Source organism: Dromiciops gliroides, chromosome 1 (genome assembly GCF_019393635.1).
Source record: "Dromiciops gliroides isolate mDroGli1 chromosome 1, mDroGli1.pri, whole genome shotgun sequence".
NCBI classification, from domain to species: domain Eukaryota; kingdom Metazoa; phylum Chordata; class Mammalia; order Microbiotheria; family Microbiotheriidae; genus Dromiciops; species Dromiciops gliroides.
The window spans coordinates 396008098-396028806 of record NC_057861.1 but is presented as its reverse complement, the minus strand read 5'-3'; the positions used below and the strand labels follow the sequence as shown (position 1 = coordinate 396028806).

Below are 20709 nucleotides of genomic sequence, written 5' to 3'. Positions count from 1 at the left end.
CATTTTCTCCCCCTATATTTTCGGATTCAGGAAAATGGTTTCTGATCCCAGCTCAGACACTAACTAGCTACATGATCCAGGTAAAGAGTAGCAACATGATTTAGACTCCACTGCAAGGAGCATGAATTTTTCAAGGTCACTAAGGAATTGCTTACTTCTTGGGCATGGTGTTGCAAAAGAGTTATCCTTTATAAAAATGGTTAGAGGCTCATAAAGGTGTCTATTTTATGGCTGTGATTAACTTGGATACTTTCAAGAACTGGATTAACATTCAAAATATTGCCAACTCTGACCTGCTTTCTCCCTCAGCTACAGCCCTTATATCTCCCCCCCACCTGCTAGCATTTCCACCTGGATGTCCTAGTTGGCTACCCCAACTCAAAATACAGATGGATGAGCATATATATCAGCTTCTTACCTAAACCATAGCCTTCCCTGCCTTCCTTTTTCCTGTTGATGGCGGTCACCTTGGCTCAAACAAAACTTGAGTCATCTTTGACTCTTAACTCTTCCCTGTGTCCCAAGTACTAGAAAACTATCTCCAGACCAGCCTTTCTGCTCCACCCACATCATCCTCACCCTCTAGGCTTCCACTGTTAGCATCTGGTTCAAGTTCTCTTCATGTCTTTCCTGAATCACTGCAAAAGCCTCCTAACCATTTGTGATACCTCTAGTCTTTCCCTTCTCAGTACAGTTTTTCTATAGTCGCCAAAATAATCCTCCTAAAATATAGGTCCTGTCCATGCTACTTCTCTGTTCCAAAACCTTTTTGGTGGCTCCCTTCCTATTGGCTATAAAATAAAATATCAACTCCAAAGGCTGACATTTAATATTCTCCACAATCTGGCTCCAAAACACTTTTCCATAGCCTCATTTCATTGTGCTCCCCTTTCCACATTTTATATTCCGTATGTCCTCTCCCACCTTTATACATTTGGACAGGCTCTCTTCCAAGCCTGAAATGTATCTTCATCGGTCCCTATTGAAATCCTTATGTTTTTTCAAGGTACAGATCTGCTATGACTGTTTCCATGGAACCTTTCACTTTTCTCTAACCCCCAGCCACACCCTGGCCCACTTGCCCTCCCTATCCCCAAGCGAAAGTGGTCATTTTCCTTCTCCAATCTTCCTAAGATACTCTGTATAAATGTTTCCTTCCCCCATTATATTCTACCTTGTATTTTGTTTATTTTTGGCACATGTCACATTTCCCTTTTCATTTTTCTCAAGAAGTTATAATTTCCTTAAAAAGCAGGAGCTGCTATTCCCCCCGCCACCACTACCATTATGTCCCCAGGGTGTCTTCCAGATGGTAGATTATTTACTGAATGAATGGGTACATCCCAATTTTCACAATTTAGCTTATAAGAGATAATTCAGGGGGCAGCTAGGTGGCACAGTGGATAAAGCACCAGCCCTGGATTCAGGAGGACCTGAGTTCAAATCTGGCCTCAGATACTTGACACTTACTAGCTGTGTGACCCTGGGCAAGTCACTTTACCCTCACTGCCCAGCCAAAAAAAAAATCCCCAACTAACCAAACAAACAAAAAATAGATAATTCAGATAACTAGCCACCTTCTGACATTCTAAAGTGTAGATCTGATCACTGCATCCCTTTGCTCCCGTAGCTCTCTGTCTCCAGGATCAAATATAAAATTCTCCTTTTGATGTTCAAAGTCTTCCGTAACCTGGTGCCTCCCAAGAATTCTAATCTTCTTATTACATTCTCACACTCCTGCCCCACTCTCAACCACACTACAATTCAGTGACCCTGGACTCCTTCTTGTTCTTTGCACAAAACACTCCCTGTCCTGACTCTTGGCATTTTCACTGGCCAATTCCCATGCCTGGAATGCACTCCCACCTCACCTCTGCTTCCCAGCTTCCTTCAAGTCCCAGCTAAAATCTCACCTTCTATAGGAAGCCTTTCCATAACCCTCTTAATTCTAGTGCTTTCCCACTATTGATAATTTCCAATTTATCTTCTGTATAGTTTTCTTGGAAATAGTCATTTCCATATTGACTTCCCACTAGACTGTGAACTCTTTGAGAAGAGAGACTGTTTTTTACCTTTCTTCTATCCCCAGAACTTAGCCCAGTGCCTAGTATATAATAGGTATTTAATAAATGTTTATTGATTGAATGAATCAGACAATTGCACTTCTTGGGTATAAAGCCTTGACTGTTGTAATAGTAAACCCTATAAGTTATTCTGTATCATTAGAGCATATATTTTATCAATCATGCCAGAGAAGAATCCAGAGTATAAACATCATACCAATCTGTAAATCCCTTTTCTAGGAAAATATTATTGTCTTGATATACTCACTGTGCCTGACTAGCAAATGACTACTAAGGGAACTCATATGACAACTGAATAAATACTATAATAATAATATTTTGCATTTACATGGTGCTTTGAAGCTAGAGTTTATTGTGTGTGTGGGAGTGATGTCAAATTTGTGCTTTAGGAAAATCACTTTGGCATCTGCGTGGATGGATTGGACATTAAAAAAACTTGATTCAGGTAGAACAATTAGGAGGACTATCGCAATAGTCCAGGCTACAGATAATGAAGTCCTGGTCTTGAGTGGTAGTTATTTGAGTAGAGAGAAAGGGATGGATGTGAGAAGTGCTGTTGGGGGAGAAATGACAAGATTTGGAAGCTGATTGTAAATGAGTCCGTCATGAGTATAGCACAGCATCATCATAGGAACATGGCAAGTGATTACTTATATTTCTGATTCTTGAGAGAAAATAGGAAAAAACCTGGCTAGATTTGGGTTCCATTATCATTTGTTTCAAATAATATTGATGCCTCTGATGCTGGGAATCATTTGCCCTTTGCCTGTGGCTGGACAAGGTCTCTTCCTCCTCTTGAGTGAATCCCTAGAGCAATACACATGAGAACTTCTCCCCTCTATTTTCCTTCAGTGTCTAATGGCTGCTGACCAAAAGGGATCACTCAACTTTTCCTCAATGAAAATAAAGTTTGAAAAATTAAGGCCCTTTCCTTTCCATCGCTCCTTTCCAAGGAAGGATCAGAATAAGTTTTCAATGTCCTGGGAATAATAAGGCTGACAAACAAAAACATTAGGAAAGAAATACTCACAGAATCATGCAGGACATCTCATAGATGGCTCACACTCCCATGGGGAATGGTTAAACACTATCATCATTTAACAACTATAGCTTGAAGCCTTTTTAGGTACAGAATTTTTTTAGTAATGACAGTAACAAAAATGAATCCCCCCCCAAAAAAGAGAACTGATCTCGGTTCCAGTCAACGACTAAATAATTCTAGACTCATTTTTTAGAGCTCAGTGGCACAGTGGATAGATAGTTGAGCTCTGAGTTAGGAAAACCTAGGTACAAGTCCATCTCCAGATACTGACTGGCTGACTGACCCTGGGGCAAGTCACTTAACCTGTTTTCCAAAGATTTTCTTATCTGTAAAGTGGGGATATGAATAGCACCCACCTCATCAGGAAGTATTGAGGACTAAATGACATATCAGAGGTACAATGATATATAAATTTTAAAGCATTATATGAATATTATTTATTACTGTTATGAAAAGTAGAATTATCTCAGTAGCTTATAGAGACAAATTAGTAATAAGAACCTGATAGAAATCTGGCTGCAAATCTTTAAAAATATGTTGAGAAAGAAAAATTATGCCATTGTAGTCAGATCATGCCTTTATAACTTATTGTCTGTGTGACCTTGGGAATGTCCCATGACCAACTACTTGTATGTTCTTGGGAAAGAAACATAAATTTCTCTTGGTCTCAGTTTCCCCATCTCTAAACTTAGTAGTTTGGAGCTAGGTGACTCCCAAGATTCTTTCTGCCTCTAAATCTCACATCCTGGGACCTACTTAAAGAAATGACCTATCAGGGGCGGCTAGGTGGCACAGTGGATAAAGCACCGGCCCTGGATTCAGGAGTTTCTGAGTTCAAATCTGGCCTCAGACACTTAACACTTACTAGCTATGTGACCCTGGGCAAGTCACTTAACCCCACTGCCCCGTAAAAAAAAACAAAAACAAAAAACAAACAAAACGAAACAAAAAAGAAATGACCTATCAGGAGCTTTGTTAATGTACTTTTTGGACAATTTCAATCTCTGCCACTAGATGGCTTCCAATCACAAACCATGAACATTTAACATGATGAAACTGTAATGGGGAAGCAGGGGGTGCTTTTGAAAGAGTTGATTTCCCTTTGTATCCCCAAACAAATGCAAGATGTGAAAATAGCACTAATTATGAATGGGAAGACATCTCTTTGATCACACACACAGAAGAAAGCTATTTAGGAGGCTTAGGTAATGGGGAGGAAAGATATACTTGGATAAAGCGTTGGAATTAAGAATCAGAAAGGCCTGAGTTTATATGCTTCACAAGACATCCGTGAGCTATGAGACCCCTGGTCAAGTCCTTTAAGCTCTCTATGCCTCAGCTCCCTCATCTGTAAATTGAGGAAGGCAGCCTCAGTTAGCCTATAATATTCCTTCACTTTCTAAATTGATAATCCTATGATTCGACTTTTAACTGAAATATTAATGCATTTAAAACATTAAAAACATCTAAGTCGCGACTTCAGCAAACATCACAGCTCTTAAGAGTCTGAGAGGCCCTTGATGATCACATAGTCTCCTGCTTTCATTTTAGAAAGGAAGAAATGGGATCCTAGAGAAGGTCAGTGACTCACCAAAGGCACTCAGAAGGAGAATTAAGATTTGAACGCAGATTCTCTGATTGCAGACCCACTCTTCTTTCCATTGTACTAAAGTGCCTAGGGTCGGACCAAGCTGATTCTCTTCAGTTTCCTCTCCCATAATCTACCTGGGTTCAGTAATTTTCTGCTATATCTGACTCTTCACAACCCCAATGGGGGTTTTCTTGGCAAAGATATTGAAATAGTTTATCATTTCCTTCTCCAGTTTATTTTATAGATGAGGAAACTGTATCAAATAGGGTTAAGTGACTTGCCCAGGATCACATAGCTACTAAGTGTCTAAGAACAGATTTGAACTCAAGAAGATGAGTTGATTGACATCAAGCCTGGTGTTCTGTGCACTATGGCGCCACCTAGCTGACTTGGGTGAGTCTACTTAATTGGAGGCATAAGATAACAACTAATTGGTTTTTTTAGGCTACACAACACTATTTTAATTAATGCTAATTTTTTTTCTGTGAAATTACAAAGTTCTTAGAACCCTTAAGCACACAATGAACTGGGCAGAGTTATTTCGTCCTTATCATCTGTATTCTATCTCCTGAGTCCTGTCTCTGAAATAAACTGGCTATATGACCATAGGTACGGTACTTACACTCTCAATGCCCAGGCAACCCTTTAAAACAATAATGCACAGCAGACCCTGACCTTTATTGGCAGGAGAAGTTTCCTCTCCTGGGAATTCCCTACACCAATGAATTCAAAGGTTTTGTCTGAAAAAGAATCTATATTTTCATTAAATAACTTCAAGGCTTTCCCATTAATTCATGAAATTGCATGTATGTCCCTTCCATGCCTTCGTGATCAAAGGCTTGGTTTCATTTGGCATTGCAAATTCCCAAGTAGGAATTCTAAAGAGTTGATGGAGTGTGTGTTTGTGTATTTTATTTTATTTATTTATTTTTTAGCTTCATGCTTCCCCAAAGAGTTTTATGATTTGAAATGAAAAATAAATACAAGGTAGTCTGGCTTTAACAACAGGGCTGCTGAGACCAGGGGCTGCCAAGTACAAAGAGGCTTTTCTTGCATTTTCATAGGCTTTGTGTCTCCTGAGGGCTTCTCCCTGATGTCCAGCCAACTTACCATCATACTGCTGAAGGAAAGATGCCCATTTCAAAGTAAGTGGCATAGCTGTGGGATTTCTGAGAATGACACTTAGAGTCTCCTGCCTGGGGAATTACCTGCTGATAGGTCTCTATCAGAGGCACCAGGAGAATATTTCAAAAAAGGAATCAGCTAAATATTTGATGAGACACTGTCAATTTTTTGAAGGCTTAAGGTGATTTTGAGCTTCCACTAGGAGAAACAAAGAAGGGGAAGAAGAAAGGAATTTCATTTAAACATTGGGAAGCTTTTTCTAACCTTTACTTCTGCTTCAACAAACATTTGGATAAAAATGAACACTTAAATAGCACTTAAATGTGTACCTTAACATACAACTCTGTGAAGCAGGTACTGCAAATATCATCACTATTTTACAGAAGAGGAGAATGAGGCCAAAAGTGGTTAAGTAATGCCTGTGATCACACAGCCAGTAAATATTACACATGGGATTTAAACTCAGGCCTTCCTAACTTCAAGTGTAGCATTTTAACAATGGTATCACACTGAATTCTCCAAATCACTACCAAAAATTCTATAATTTTCTCCAAGTGTTTTCATCTACCTGGAGTGTTTATGGTATGTACTGTGGTCCTATCCAGAAATAATGATGATAACACTAGCTCACATTTATATTATGCTTTTTGGAGATGTATAAACTCCAGATAAGTGGTATCAAACTCAAATGGAAATGCATCCTTGCCAGGCCACACACTGCCTTAAAACACACACACACACACACACACACACACACACACTAAGATTATCTGTGTTGTGGTACATTTTTATATTTTTTGTTAAATATTTTCCAATACATGTTAATCTGATTCCTTCATGCAGGAGCTTAGCAGGCTTCATGTGGGGTCTACATGACTTCACATGTCCTAACACTAAGAGGAACACATTTCATGGTTTACACTAACACCTAAGGTTGATGATTATAAGGGAAATGTAAATTATGGATGGGATTCCTCAACAAGAAAATAAATATAAGATGGACATAAAAGATTCTTATCTGTGATTTCTTTACAGTAGATAGCAAAAAGCAAGGTGATGGTGTCGGAGATAATGATGGTGAATTTCTGTTGCCTGTCTAAAGGAACAGAAATTTTGATTTCCTTGTTCTTGCCATACGACCAACCCTGGTCTCCAGCACCTTCTGGCAATCAGTAAATATAAATTATTAAAATGGAGGATGAGATAAAAAGACTACTGCTTTGTATATAAAACAATGAGTATATAGGTTTAGTACAGATAAAGCACATCTGTCTCTAGTTGTCAGTCACTCAGCAAACATTTATTTAGGGTCTACTATGTGCCAGACATTGTTTTAAAGGATGGAGATACCAAAAAAAGGTCAAAAGCTAGTCTTTGCCCTCAAGGAACTCACAGTCTGATGGAGGAGACAACATGCAAACTTGAATTTTATTTTTAGTGAATGAGCATTTCACCTTCCCACCTCTCATTGGTGGAAAAAAAGAGAAAGAAAAACCAAACCCTTATAACAACTACACATCGTCAAGGAAAACAAATTTCCCATGCTGGCCATGTCCAAAAATATATTCCTCATTTTTCTCTCTGAGTACATCATGTCCCAATAATGTCGGTAGCATGCTTAATGTGGCTTCTACTTATGTTTAGCATGTATGCAGGTAAAACATATACTTCCAGTTGTGATCTTATAGTCTGAGATTAGTTGATGTTTATAAAGTGCCTGAGTCACTGTACACTTTCCTTTTACCTTCTAGGACCTTTCAGACCAGTACTAAATATGGTAGTGATGCAAACAAGTCACTTACTTCCAAATTAGTGAACACGTTGGTTTTGGCCATATCTGGACTAGCTGGATTTGTGAATGTTCAAGAAACTGTCCAATGGCAGATAAGTCATTCAGAGCGATTTCTGTTCCTTTAGACAGGCAACAGAAATTCACTATCATTATCTCCGCTCTGATCAAGGTTTTTACTACTACTCTGGGGTATGGTGAACGGGGACTTGACTTAGATTCAAATCTCACATTAAACACTTACTAGTTTTGAGACCCTGGACAAGTTACTAAACCAATCTGTGCCTCATCTATAAAAGAAGGAGGTGAATTTGATGGTCTCTAAGGTTCCTTCCAGCGCTAAATCTATGATTCTGTGAGAATAAAAGACAATTTGGGACTTTTTTGAGAAATAAAGCTTTTGGTTTGAATAACAATAATCTCTGACAAATTGAAAGGATTAGGATAACAAGTTGCTTTATTTGCTTGATGTTAACATTCCTTTGAAACTAGAAGTGAGGCCTTTAGTTCAGTCAAAAGGATAAATACTTATCAGATTCTGCCTGGTATGCTTGAAAAAATGGTCAACAGGGATCCGACAGACCTGGGTTCAAGGCACAGGTCTGTTACTAACTTAACTGTAAATTCCTTTATATCCTTGGTCATGAGTTTTCTCATGAGAGGACCTCCAAAGGCCCTTCTACCTATAGTTGTCAAGATGATTCTAGATAAAGTATTGATTTCCTTTATTCTAGTTATGCCACAAACCAGGAAAGATTAAACTATCTGAAATCAATGTGTTTTCTTCTATCTTTAGGGCCTCAAGAGATGGATGACTTATATTCCAGGAATTAATAATGATTATTATTAACTATTTTCCTAAACCAGTTTATATCTCTTTCCCCACTCTCCCTTTTTTGGGGGGAGGGATCTTAAGTGGACATGTCATTAATCACCATCCTGTGTTAGAACAACCTTGCATAATTTTTTAAAGATAATTTTAGGTTAGTTTACTGGACCTAGATTATTCTGGTTTTAAATATATGTGTGTACATCTATATCTGTGGTGTGTGTGCATGTGTGAGCATGCATGCATGTGTGTTTGTGTGTGTGTTTGTGTGTGTATATATGAAGAGAGAGAGACAACAAGGTCTAGTGGGTAGAGAGAGGGCTACTTTTTAAATAAGGAAGACAAGTTCATGTCCTGCCCCTTCCTTACAGTAGCTATGTGACCACAGACAAGTAATACCACTTTACTATGCCCCTCAGCAACTCTTGAAGATGACAGGCTTTGGAAAAGGGGCCAATTGGCCCCTTGGTGGAGGAAGTTTCCACACTGGGAGTTTTTTCCACTGATAAAAATCCAAGAATCATAGCTTTAGAGATGGAAGAAAACTCTGAGGCCATTTAGTTCAACTTCTCACATTAGGAATGAGGAAATAAGCCTTGATATATGTGCCTTAGAGAAGGTCCAACAGGTAATGTTAGAGAAAAGATGGGTCTGGATCCAAAAAAAATTTTTTTTTTAGAATTTGAATAGTGATAACTAGCAATTTAACATAAAAATCCTATACTGATCCCTTCTGGGTAAAAATGACATCCAAAATGAGTAGAAGTGTAACTAGAAGTAGTATAACCGTAAAAATAAGCACATTTGTCTTAATCGATATAATTTGTATCACTCTCTGATTCAGCTTTTTAACCTCTATGGATATAGTAGGAAAGCAACCCTTTTGGTTACATACAATATTCTTGCAGCATAAATAATTCAAGGAAAATGGGCCTCCAGCATCTTAGGTCATATAAAAATAAACAAAAGATTAACTAAAAGTCATCAGATGTAGATAAAAGTTATTGCTAAGGTCATCCTCTTTCATGTTCCTTTAGGTTATCTGAAGGAGGCACCAAATCAAATACATATTTAAAACAAAGAATTCCTCCCCCAATTCCCCCCATCTTGATACTAGCCCCAAAATTTACTTCCAGGTTCCTAACAAATCAGGTCAAGGATAAAATCCCCACCAAAGTTGTGCTTACCTGAGCAAATGGAGTCACAATCAAGTCATCTCCATGTCTGAAAAATAAACCAAATTCATATTAGACACTAACAATGCCTCTTTGGATCTTTTTCAACATGAAACTACAAGTTCCAATTATGCTGAGTCTTCTTAGTTAAATGCCATTATCTTGTTTTCTTTAGCATCTACCTTCCCTAGGCATTGGGTGTATGGTGCAATTGGGGTATGGACAAAGGGACGTTAACCTTAACATGTACAGAAGATATTGAAAGAATTGTCCAGCTGCCCCACACCTCCACACAAGAATGCAATTTCCACAAAAATCCAAACAATTTCAATATAATTTACCAATCGGGTGGAGAAACAGACGTACAAAGTATCAGATGGCACAGGTGTTATCTAAGCCATTCTCTTGGCCCTAAATTCTTCTCTGTAAACAGATCCAGTCATTCTTGGCACTGACAAACAAGGGGTACTTCTGGAGCTTGGTGGGAGCACCCATAGGGCCAGGGAACATCTAAGTATTGGAAGTGATTAGCATTGAGCTTTCCTAGTTATCACTCATGAGCCCATGGATGAGCTAGTAACTGTAGATGACTGGGAACTGCATCATGGACTAATAAAAACCCAGTAAAACTTTTGAACTGACTCATATACCCGCTGTTACGGCGAGTGTTACCTAGTGTGTGCTGTTGCTGCAGCAACCTAAATCATGCCATGCCAGGTGATGCTGGCGCAAGGTGTCAGCCTGACGTGCCTCCGAGGGGGGAGAGGGGAGGGGAGTGTTTCTGATTTATTTCGATTGTGCAACATACTACTTTGAGGAAGGAGGTCACTTGGTCCCAAAGCTATTTCATGATCTTTCCACACCCTGCAGAGGCCATCAGAAGGATCTCAAAATTCTACATGGGAATTCCCCTCCCTTACCACCACCCCTTAACTTGGCGACCAAGATTTGGAATTCCAAGGAGTGACATCAATATACAAATGTAGTTATTCTTTACAGCAAATTTCATGGACATGACATTACACACGCTATAACTAAACCCCTTAACTCACTGAGGAACAATTTAAAAAGAACCTAGAATGACCTGGAACAACTCTCTCAAAAACTGATGATATTAAGAGACAGGCACATAGTTGTTGGGTTCTTCAGCAAAACCCATTAACTTCTCAAAATAAAAAATGTATAAAATGAAAGTCAGGAAAAGATCAGAAAACTATATAAAAGAACAATTTATGATACTAATTTTTTGGGGCAAGCTAAAATTACATTAGTCACTCCAAATGACCTGCCATAACAGATAGTTGTTCCAGTTTATAGTTTAATAGTTGGTTTCATGTCCTAGGTATTATAAACACGGTAAAAATCAAAATCTTAAGGCTTTTGGCCTAATCAGGACATTGAATATGTCTATTTAATAAAGATATAAATACAAAAATAAGAAGTCATCTATTTAAAAAGCTTATAAAATTGAGAAATAAGAACACTTATTAATAAATTAATTTTAACATGATAGAAAAAAGGGATAAGGAGTTTATCTAGTAAAGTGAGGAATCTACTTATACATACACAAGATCTCTAAAAGGACTTTAGGAAAATTGTGATGAGAAATTATGGAAGAATTAAACAACTGTAAACCTAGACTTTGCCCGTGAATTTGTTGTTTTTCAGTAGTATCCAACTTTTTATGACCTCATTTGGGGTTTTCTTAACAAAGATACCGGAGTAGTTTGCCATTTATTTCTTCAGTTTACGTTATAGATGATTAAACTGAGGCAAACAGGGATAAGTGACTTTCCCAGGGTCACACAGCTAGTAAGTGTCTGGGGTCAAATTTGAACTCAGGAAGATGAGTATTCCTGACTCCAGGCTTAGCACATTATCCACTGTGACACCCAGCTGCCTGCCCATGAATGGGTGGAATTAATATAAATGCAGCTAGGTGATTTCATGGATAGAACACTTGACCTACAGTCAGGGAGATCTGATTCAGACCCTTCCTAGCTTCATAACCCTGGGACAAATCACTTAATCTCTGTATGCCTTAATTTCCTCATCTGTTAAATGGGGATAACAATGGCAACTATCTCTCAGGGCTGTTGCAAGTATGAGTTAATATTTTTAAAGCCCTTTGCAAACCTTAAAGCACCGTATAAAATCTAGTTACTACCATTTATATAGTAAAATATAATATTATCCAGGTTAATATAAGCTAGTTTTCATTTAAATACTCCAGTATTTATAGAAGCAATACTACAATACTTAAAAATGAAGTTAATTACCACACTACAAGCTAAGAAACAATAGACTACAAATAAAAAAATAACACAAAACGAAAACACAAAAATAAAGAGGTGAGAATTGCAAGAGAATTATAAAAGCATAACTTGAGAAATCTTGTTTATTTTAAAATGTCATAAATCAGACATTATCAAAACTATATGGAAAATAGAAAAAGAGAAAAATGAGACAGAAATAAAAAATACCCAAAGAGAACTAAATATCGATGAGAGACTAATCCTGGGTAAAGCCAACATCACAAGATATTGGAGAAAGGAATTATTCAATCAAAATTATTGAAAAAATTGGATAGCAAAATGATGAAAAATGAATTTTGAAAGGAACCCTAATAGCCATTGAATCTAACTGTTGCATAAAAAAGAATTCAATTTATAACATAAGTGACAAGTGGTCATAAAGCCCTTGCTTAAAGGGGAACCCTGTACCATGGCAACCAACTCTTTTACCACCTCCCTAACTGATTTCTCTGGACACTAGGTGATCCAATGGATAGAGTGACAGGACTGGAGTCAGAAAAGACCTGAGTTCAAAACTGTCCTCAGACACTTACTAGTTGTGTGACCCTAGGAAGTCATTTAATCCTGCTTGCCTCAGTTTCCTCATATATAAAAAGAGCTGGAAAAAGGAAATGGCAAAACATTCCAGTATCTTCTCTAAGAAAACCCCAAATTGGGGCTGGGGGAAAGGGCCCACAAAGAGTTGGATACAACTGAAAACAACTCACCACCAACAAAATTGATGCTTTCTTCTGCTTAATAAAGCAGATGTTCCAAATTTCTTAAGCCTCTCACAACAGTCACTCTCAGCTGAGGACCTCAGCTCCCTCCTCTCCCTTCTTCACCTTACAACACTGCTCCCCTCACCACTTTTCCTCATATAGGTGACTGTGTTCAGCAGGAGGACAATTAGTAAAGGGCCTTGACCCCATTGTATATGAAGATTGTTGAAAGGACTTTATTTCCCTTCCTGTCCTTTACCCTCCTTTGTCCCCTTACTCTTCTGATGACCCATCTCCCACCTTTGCACTGGTTGTCCCTCATTCCTGGGATGCTGTCCTTCATTTCAACCACTTAGAATCCCTGGGTACTTTGGAGATTCAGCTCACCTACTTACTTTTGAACTGACTCACATACCCACTGTTATGGGTATGTGTATTTACACACACACACATAGACACATATACAATGTGTGTGCATATATGCATGTGAATATATGAATATGTATACATACTGTATATAAACATTGTGTGCATATATACACATACACGGGTACAAATTTCAGGATCACATGGTATCCAGGTATACAATTGTCATGGGATGGCAATATATACATATGCAGGTGTGTATGTATGTGTAAATACACACATACCTTCCAAGTTTTCAAACATATATACACACATATTCACAAATATATGTATATATCTTACCTATATACATGCATGCATGCATACATGTATACATATATCTCTGAACATAACACCTCAGATATGATCTGCCCAGGGCAGAGAACAGAAGAACTATTGCCTCCTTATTCCTGTAAGCTAACCTCTTAGAGAAGATTGCATTAGCTTCTTTGGATATGAGTTTCTAACCACATTTCATATCATACATCTACAATAATGTCTAATTAGACTAGAAATTTTTATTTTTTAATTTAAAAAAATTTAGCTCCTTTTTCTTTCCAATGCAACAAACATTTATTTTGTTTTAGACTAGAAGTTCTTAACCTGAGGTCTATTAACTTAAAGAAATTCTTGGTAATGTCTGCATTTCAGTATAATTGTTTTCTTTTTAATCCTATGGATTTTATTTTATCCATTGAAAGACATTCTGAGAAAGGGTCCATTTGCTGGGAGAGGAAGTAAGCACACACACACACACATACACACACACATTTATGTACATGTTGTCTACCCCATTAAAATTGTACACCTGAATACCATATTATTCCAAAATTTGGTAAAAATGTCAGATAAAATCTAACACCCAACCTCTGTAAGGAATTTATGCAAAATGATAAAACTTATTCTACAATGGATAAATGGTCACAAGAAATGGATGGATGGATGGATGGATGGATACATGCATGCATGCATGGATGCATGGATGGATGGATAGATAGAAGTTCTTTTGTTCAGTTGCTCAGTCATGTCTGAATTTTCATGGCCCCCTGGACCACAGAATTCCAAACCCTTTCATCCTTCACCATCTTCTGAATTCTGTCCATGACACTATCTACCATCTCATCCTCTGCCATTCCCTTCTTCTTTTGCCTTCAATCTTTCCCAACATCAGGGTCTTGTCTAATGAGTCCTGTCTTTTCATCATGAAGCCAAAGTATTTAAACTTCAGCTTTGGTATTTGTGTTTCTGGTGGGTAGTCTGAAACTAATCGGTTGTTCCATGTTCAATTCTAACTGTTGCTTTTTGGCCTGCATACAAGTTCCTCAGGAGTCAAGTAAGATGATCTGGTACTCCCCCATCTGTTTGAAGAATTGACATGTTTTGTTATGATCCGCACAGTCAAAAGTTTTATTGCAGTCAATGAAGCAGAAGCACATGTTTTTCTGGAATTCCTTTGCTTTCTCCATAATCCCAGTAATATTGGCAATTTGGTCTCTAGTTTTTCTGCTTCTTTGAAAACCAGCCTGCACTTTCAGGAGTAGAGAGATAAATGGATAGAATGATAGATTATCTCCTGTGACCATTTATCACACACATACATAACGCAATATATACGCATATGTGTATATACATATATGTATACAAAGTACATGTATCATAGCACATAGATAACATGTATATAGCATGATATTAATATATTTCTAGTCACATACCATTTGTCTATGTAAAGCATATATTTAGATGTGCCATATATGTATATACACATGGTATATGTATGTACATGCATGTTGTATTAAATATGTATATACAATGCAATCTCTATATATTCTCATAACATATAAAAGGACCATTTTGAAGAAGGAATGCATACTATTAATAATCAGTTGAAAAACTGTTCAAACTCAATAGAGAAAAGCACATCAAAGAAATTAGTGGACAAATGCAAATACAAGGTTCTGCTTTGTATTGCTTAAATTGACAAAAAAAACAGTTCTAAAACTCAGGAATGGCATGGCTGTGGTGAAGGAGATACACTTTTAGACTGTTGATAAAACTAAGGAATAATGTCCTTTTTAAGAAAAATATGGCATATATATATGTGTGCATGTGTGTGTGTGTGTTTGTGTGTAGTTACTAAATTCATCAAAGGCAGCATGGTGAGATCAAAAGTATAAAAGACAAAATCAGAAGATTTGAGGGGAAGGGGAATTTAGCTATGGCTCTGGCTGAGAAATTTCCTTGTGTGTGGCCCTGAGCAATTCCCATAAGCTTTTAAGCCTAATATTTAAAATTGGCCTATCAGGACTTTGTACTGCCTACCACAGAAGGCTGTTTCAGGATGATGTTCTTAAACCTTATTTTATGGACATAGTCAATAAAATATCAGATGCTTTTGACACAGTGACCCTTCTATTAGGACGATATTCTAAAATTGTCATTAAAAGGTAGGAAAGATTTATCTGGTTTTTTTTTTTAAGGCACCTCTGGTTTATTTGGAAGAGAAAAAACATGGAACAAACTATTCATCCAGTGGCCAAAGAACAATAGCAAAAATGGTGGCATACTAATATAACAGAATATTATTGAGTCTAAAACATGACAATTATTAAGACTATAAAGAAGCTTAGTAAATATAAAGATTCTTGATACATGTTTGAAGTGATTTACTCAAGAAAGCAGAGTTAAAACACACAGTGACTATAATAAGCTACAATTCATAAACTACTTCAAGGTTTGTAATTTATGTTACCTTGTTTATTGTTATTATTATTACTAAAATAATAAGTATAGCAGTGATAGAGCACTCTAAGCTCTACATTTGACATATGTTTTACAAATATCTCATTTCATCCTCAAAAGAACCCTGGGAGGTAGGAAACATTATGAGAATCCTCATTTTAGAGATGAGAAAACTGAGGCAGACCAAGGTTATGCAACTTGCCCAGGGTCAAAAGCTGATGTGACTGAGCCTGGATTTGAACTGAGGTATTTCTGACTCTAGGTCTATCTAGAACTCTTTCTACTATACCACGTTGTCTCATGACCCTTATAACAACCCTGTAAGGGAGTTTGCTATTATTATTCCCATTTTATAGATGAGGAAAACTGAGGCTGAGAGAGGTTAGTTTATTTGTCCAGGGTGACAGAGCTAGAGTCCAAGTCAAGATTTGAACCTAGTGTTTTCCACACTAGGTCTAAATTCTGCAGTCCAGACACTTCAACCTTCTAGCAATTGATACTACATGACAGAAGGAAATGAGGAACAAAACAAAAAGTATACAAATGGGATAGAAGCTGGAAGAATGACGAGTAAAAGAAAAATGTTATCATGTTGTTAAAGTTTATTATATGTACAATTAATAAAATGTAAATAATTTGGAGTTTAAAGTTGTATTTGAGATTTTATTCTTCATATCATTTAATTACTTGGTTAAAATTAGTTGAAAAGGTTTAATTCTTTTACAAAAATTATTTTAAAACAATGCATAAAAAATCTAGGGATAGACTGGATGTCCCCTTGCGTATTTCTCTTGGAAAAAGTAATCATACAAATTGGAGAAGTGAAGCACTTAATTAGATAATTCAGTTTCCCCTCCTCCATCTCAATAAGTCCATAAGCCTTTTCACCTAAATTAGTCAAATAATTAAATCTAAAGTGCTTTTATCTGGATCATCCAGAATAATTACCTCAATTTATCCCTTTTCTTTATAATGTGTAATCAGAAAGTATTCAAAGACAAACTTATTCTGTCAGTTGCTTTGTAAACACCCCTGGAGTTGCATCCTGGTCTCTAATTACTCAGTTCCTTTCAAAAGAAATGATGAAATTATTCCATAGGCACTGAAAAGGAGAGAGGGGGTAGAAGAAGGAAACAGAGAAAAGAGAGAGAAAGAGACAGAGACAGGGATGGAGGAAGGGAGGGAGGAAGGGAGGGAGGGAAGAAAGGAAGGAAGGAAGGAAGGAAGGAAGGAAGGAAGGAAGGAAGGAAGGAAGGAAGGAAGGAAAGGTAACAATTGGAATGACGCCACCTGCTGGAAACTTATTGTAGAAAAGCTCCATCATAAGGTGAAGGTCTCTGAGGGCAAGACCATACGTCTTTTCTTTGGTGTCAGGAAGTGACGTTGGCTGGTGGGAGGAAGAAAGGGGAGGCTGGCACTCCGACTTGCTCTCTTTCCTGAGGACTCTGGTGGAGAAGGGAGCTACAATTGTGCTCTCCCTTTAATAGATAGATAAATCTAGGCCTTTCTTTACCAAATTCTTATTTTCCTTAATAAATGTTTAAAAGTCTAACTCTTGCTAAAGCTTATAATTTATTGGCGACCACTCATTTGATCTTTTAGATAGTATAGCTAAAATTTTAGCCTTTACAGAAGGAAGGAAGGAAAGAGGGGAAGAATGAAACAGCATTTACTAAGCACCTACTATGTGCTAGGTACTATGCTAAAGAGTACAAATATCCTCAGGTAGGTGCTACTATTATCCGCATTTTATAGATGAGGGAACTGAGACAGAGACTGTTTAAATGACTTGCTCAGGGTCACATGGAGAGTAACTGTCTGAGACTGCATTTGAACTCAGGTCTTCCAAATTCCAAGAACAACTCTTTATGCCTAGCTACCTCTAAATAAAGGCATAATATCCCAAGCTTGGCATGAGTAAATCTCATTTACCTGCTCAGTAGATTAATAATTGGGATAAAGGGATAAAAAACCTTCCTTACCTGATATTTAGGAAAATAATAATAGCTCAAATTTATTTAAAAAATAGAAATAATTTTCTCACAAAAGCCTCATTAGGTAAATAGCATAATCATTACTGTCCCTTTTTGTAGATGAAATGGCTAAGGTCTAGTGATGTAAAATGATATGATTTGTTCAACATCACAAAAAGAAACAAACAACACATATGTTCAAACTACCAAGATGATTTTTTTCCAAAGCAGTGGTTCCCAATAACCAGTAGATACTAAAACTGGTCTCGATTGGTATCCTTGTGCTTATTACTGACAACTCCCATCAAGTGTCCCACACAAAGTATAAAAAGACATCTTTTCTTTTCCTTTTCTTTTTTTTTTTTTTTTGGTGAGGCAATTGGGGTTAAGTGACTTGCCCAGGGTCACACAGCTAGTAAGTGTTAAGCTTCTGAGGCCAGATTTGAACTCAGGTCCTCCTGACTCCAGGGCCAGTGCTCTATCCACTGTGCCACCTAGCTGCCCCAAAGACATCATTTTAAATATAAATCATTTCCTCAAGGATAAAGTAACTAGGGGCAGCTAGGTGATGTAATGGATTAAGCACTGGCCCTGGATTCAGGAGGACCTGAGTTCAAATCCGACCTCAGACGCTTGACATTTACTAGCTGTGTGACCCTGGGCAAGTCACTTAACCCTCATTTCCCAGCCGAGAGAGACAGAGAGACAGAGACAGACAGAGACAGAGACTATCTGGGTAACACTGGATAAATGAATTCATTTTCCTGTAAAATGGTAGGGATTAGAGTATAGACATGGTCTTTGAGGTCTGTCTTCAGTGAGGCAGCCTTGGCCCTCTGATTTTGGATACAATCTAGTTTTTGCTAACTACTTGGTTTAACTTGACATGTTTGAAAATTATCCAGAGTACCCTTCTATCATTATGTCAGCTTGGTCCAGAAGCCCCTTATCTGCTGTCTGGGTGCTTGGCCCCACATTGTTTCTAATTCTAACATAACCGGTTTCTGAGCCCACACACTCATTTCATTTTCTTGGCTTGTTTCTGGACAGTTTTTCTGGTTTCTTCAGGCCTGGCTTGTGCAGGAGCCTAATCTTTCCTGTTCTGACATTCCAGCCTCTATTCCTTCCCATCCCAGATTCTACTGGTACCTGAGCTGCCATTCTTCATCCAGGAAGAGAGAACAGCAGTCATTTGACCATACTGTTGCTGCCCTCTGCTGGCCCCAAAGAAATCTAAGAGCATTGGACAACACCACTTAAATGAATCTGGTATCCAGGAGAGTCTCACCAGATGGAAGGCAAGCATGGGCTTTGGGTGTGGTAAGGCATCCTCACTTTGTAGATAAGAAAATAGCCCAGCAGAGGTTAAGTGGCTTGCCTAAAACCACACAGGTAGCCGAATTATGTAAACATGTCTGTGAGTAATGATCAAACTATGTGCTCTAGTGAAGAAAAATGGAATTTGGGGCTGGAGGACCAGTCTTTGAAGTCTTGTTGTTGGCAGTAGTTGGCTGAGTGGCCTTGATGGTAGTTTCCCATTTCTGTGGTTGAGTATGGAGGAATATTTGAACTAAGTGACCTCCAGGTTCCCTTCCAGCCAACAATCTCTGATCTTGACCTTCAAAATAGTTTTTTTTTCAATCAGTTATGTTTTGACAAGAGTCAGAGCAGGGTTATTACTAACAGATTAAAGAAGAACCCTGTCCTCAGGGAGCATACTACACAGTCCATGAAAACTGATACTCTGAGTCATGACTTAAGAGTCAAGGTATTTTTCCCACCAAGTGAATATTTCTCAAGTCACTATGGAAAGAAATATAAAGAGGCCACATTCTAAAAACAGAAGGAATCACAGAATTAGTTTTGTCATTCTTCTCTGGCTTCAAACACATTAATATCCAGAAAAGGTCAGGGCAACTGCTTCCAAAACAAATAATCAAGGGAAGGGAGAACTTTAAGCTGGTTTCAAGGGGACGAAAACCCAACTACCTATTGGACTGACCACTTGTTATGGGACAGTGCAGGCAAGGACAAGGATAAGAGAAAAACTGATCAGTCCTAGCAGTCCCACAGGCTAATCATCACTAACACATATAACATTCTAAGGTTTGAGAAGTGTATGACATGTTTTCTCATTTGATCTTCACAAAAATCCTGGGAAATAGATGGTATTAATATTCCCATTTTATAGATGAGGAAGCTGAGGTAGAAAGATTAAGTGACTTACCAGGCTCACACAACTCAGGACTCCAAGGTAAGATGTGATCTCAGGTATTCTATTCACTTTGTAATTTTTTTTCTATCATTCTCACATATCTTTTTTTTTTTTTAAATCTCTACATTTTGTATTTGTACCATTTGGGCAGTTAGAAACATTTTAAAAAGGTGGGGCAGAGAGAGGAAATGGAAGGGAAAGTCAGATAGCTTCCTTCCCTAGCCCCTACATGCATTCATTCTTTTTTTTTTTTTTTTTTTTAAATCATTGATCTGGGGCAGCTAGGTTGTGCAGTGGATAAAGCACCAGCCCTGGATTCAAGAGAACCTGAGTTCAAATCCAGCCTCAGACACTTAATACTAGCTGTGAGACCCTGGGCAAGTCACTTAACCCTCATTGCTCCGCCCCACCCCCAAAATTTAATTAAAAAAAAATCATTGATCTTAGGATCTGGAAGATTTTTCAAACTCCTAAGGTGCCCTATTGAAAAGCAATACCTCTGGGAAGGAGGATCCTTTAAAAACCTCTTCTGTGAATTAGTTAAGGCTGCTACTTGACACAGTAGATAGAGTGCCATGCTTGGAGTCAGAAAGACTCATTTTCATGAGTTCAAATCCAGCCTTAGACACATATTAGCTGTGACCTTGGGCAAGTCACATCACCCTATTTGCCCCATTTTCTTTGTCTATAAAATGAGTTAGAGAAGGAAACAGTAAACCACTCCAG

The 20709-nt window shown here is 37.8% G+C and overlaps 1 protein-coding gene across 8 annotated transcripts in view; it reads right to left on the bottom strand.

Moving 5' to 3' along the window:
* Positions 1 to 20709, bottom strand: part of PDE4D (phosphodiesterase 4D) — a 1961234-nt gene that overhangs the window by 225811 nt on the left and 1714714 nt on the right. For 7 of the 8 annotated variants that reach the window (XM_043987008.1, XM_043987016.1, XM_043987041.1 and 4 more), the window contains one exon: positions 9648 to 9684. In XM_043987008.1, the coding sequence (XP_043842943.1) occupies positions 9648 to 9684 (37 nt within the window). Of the gene's footprint in view, positions 1 to 9647; positions 9685 to 10001; positions 10095 to 20709 lie in introns of those variants that run through there. The other variant, XM_043987066.1, reaches the window with a different exon arrangement.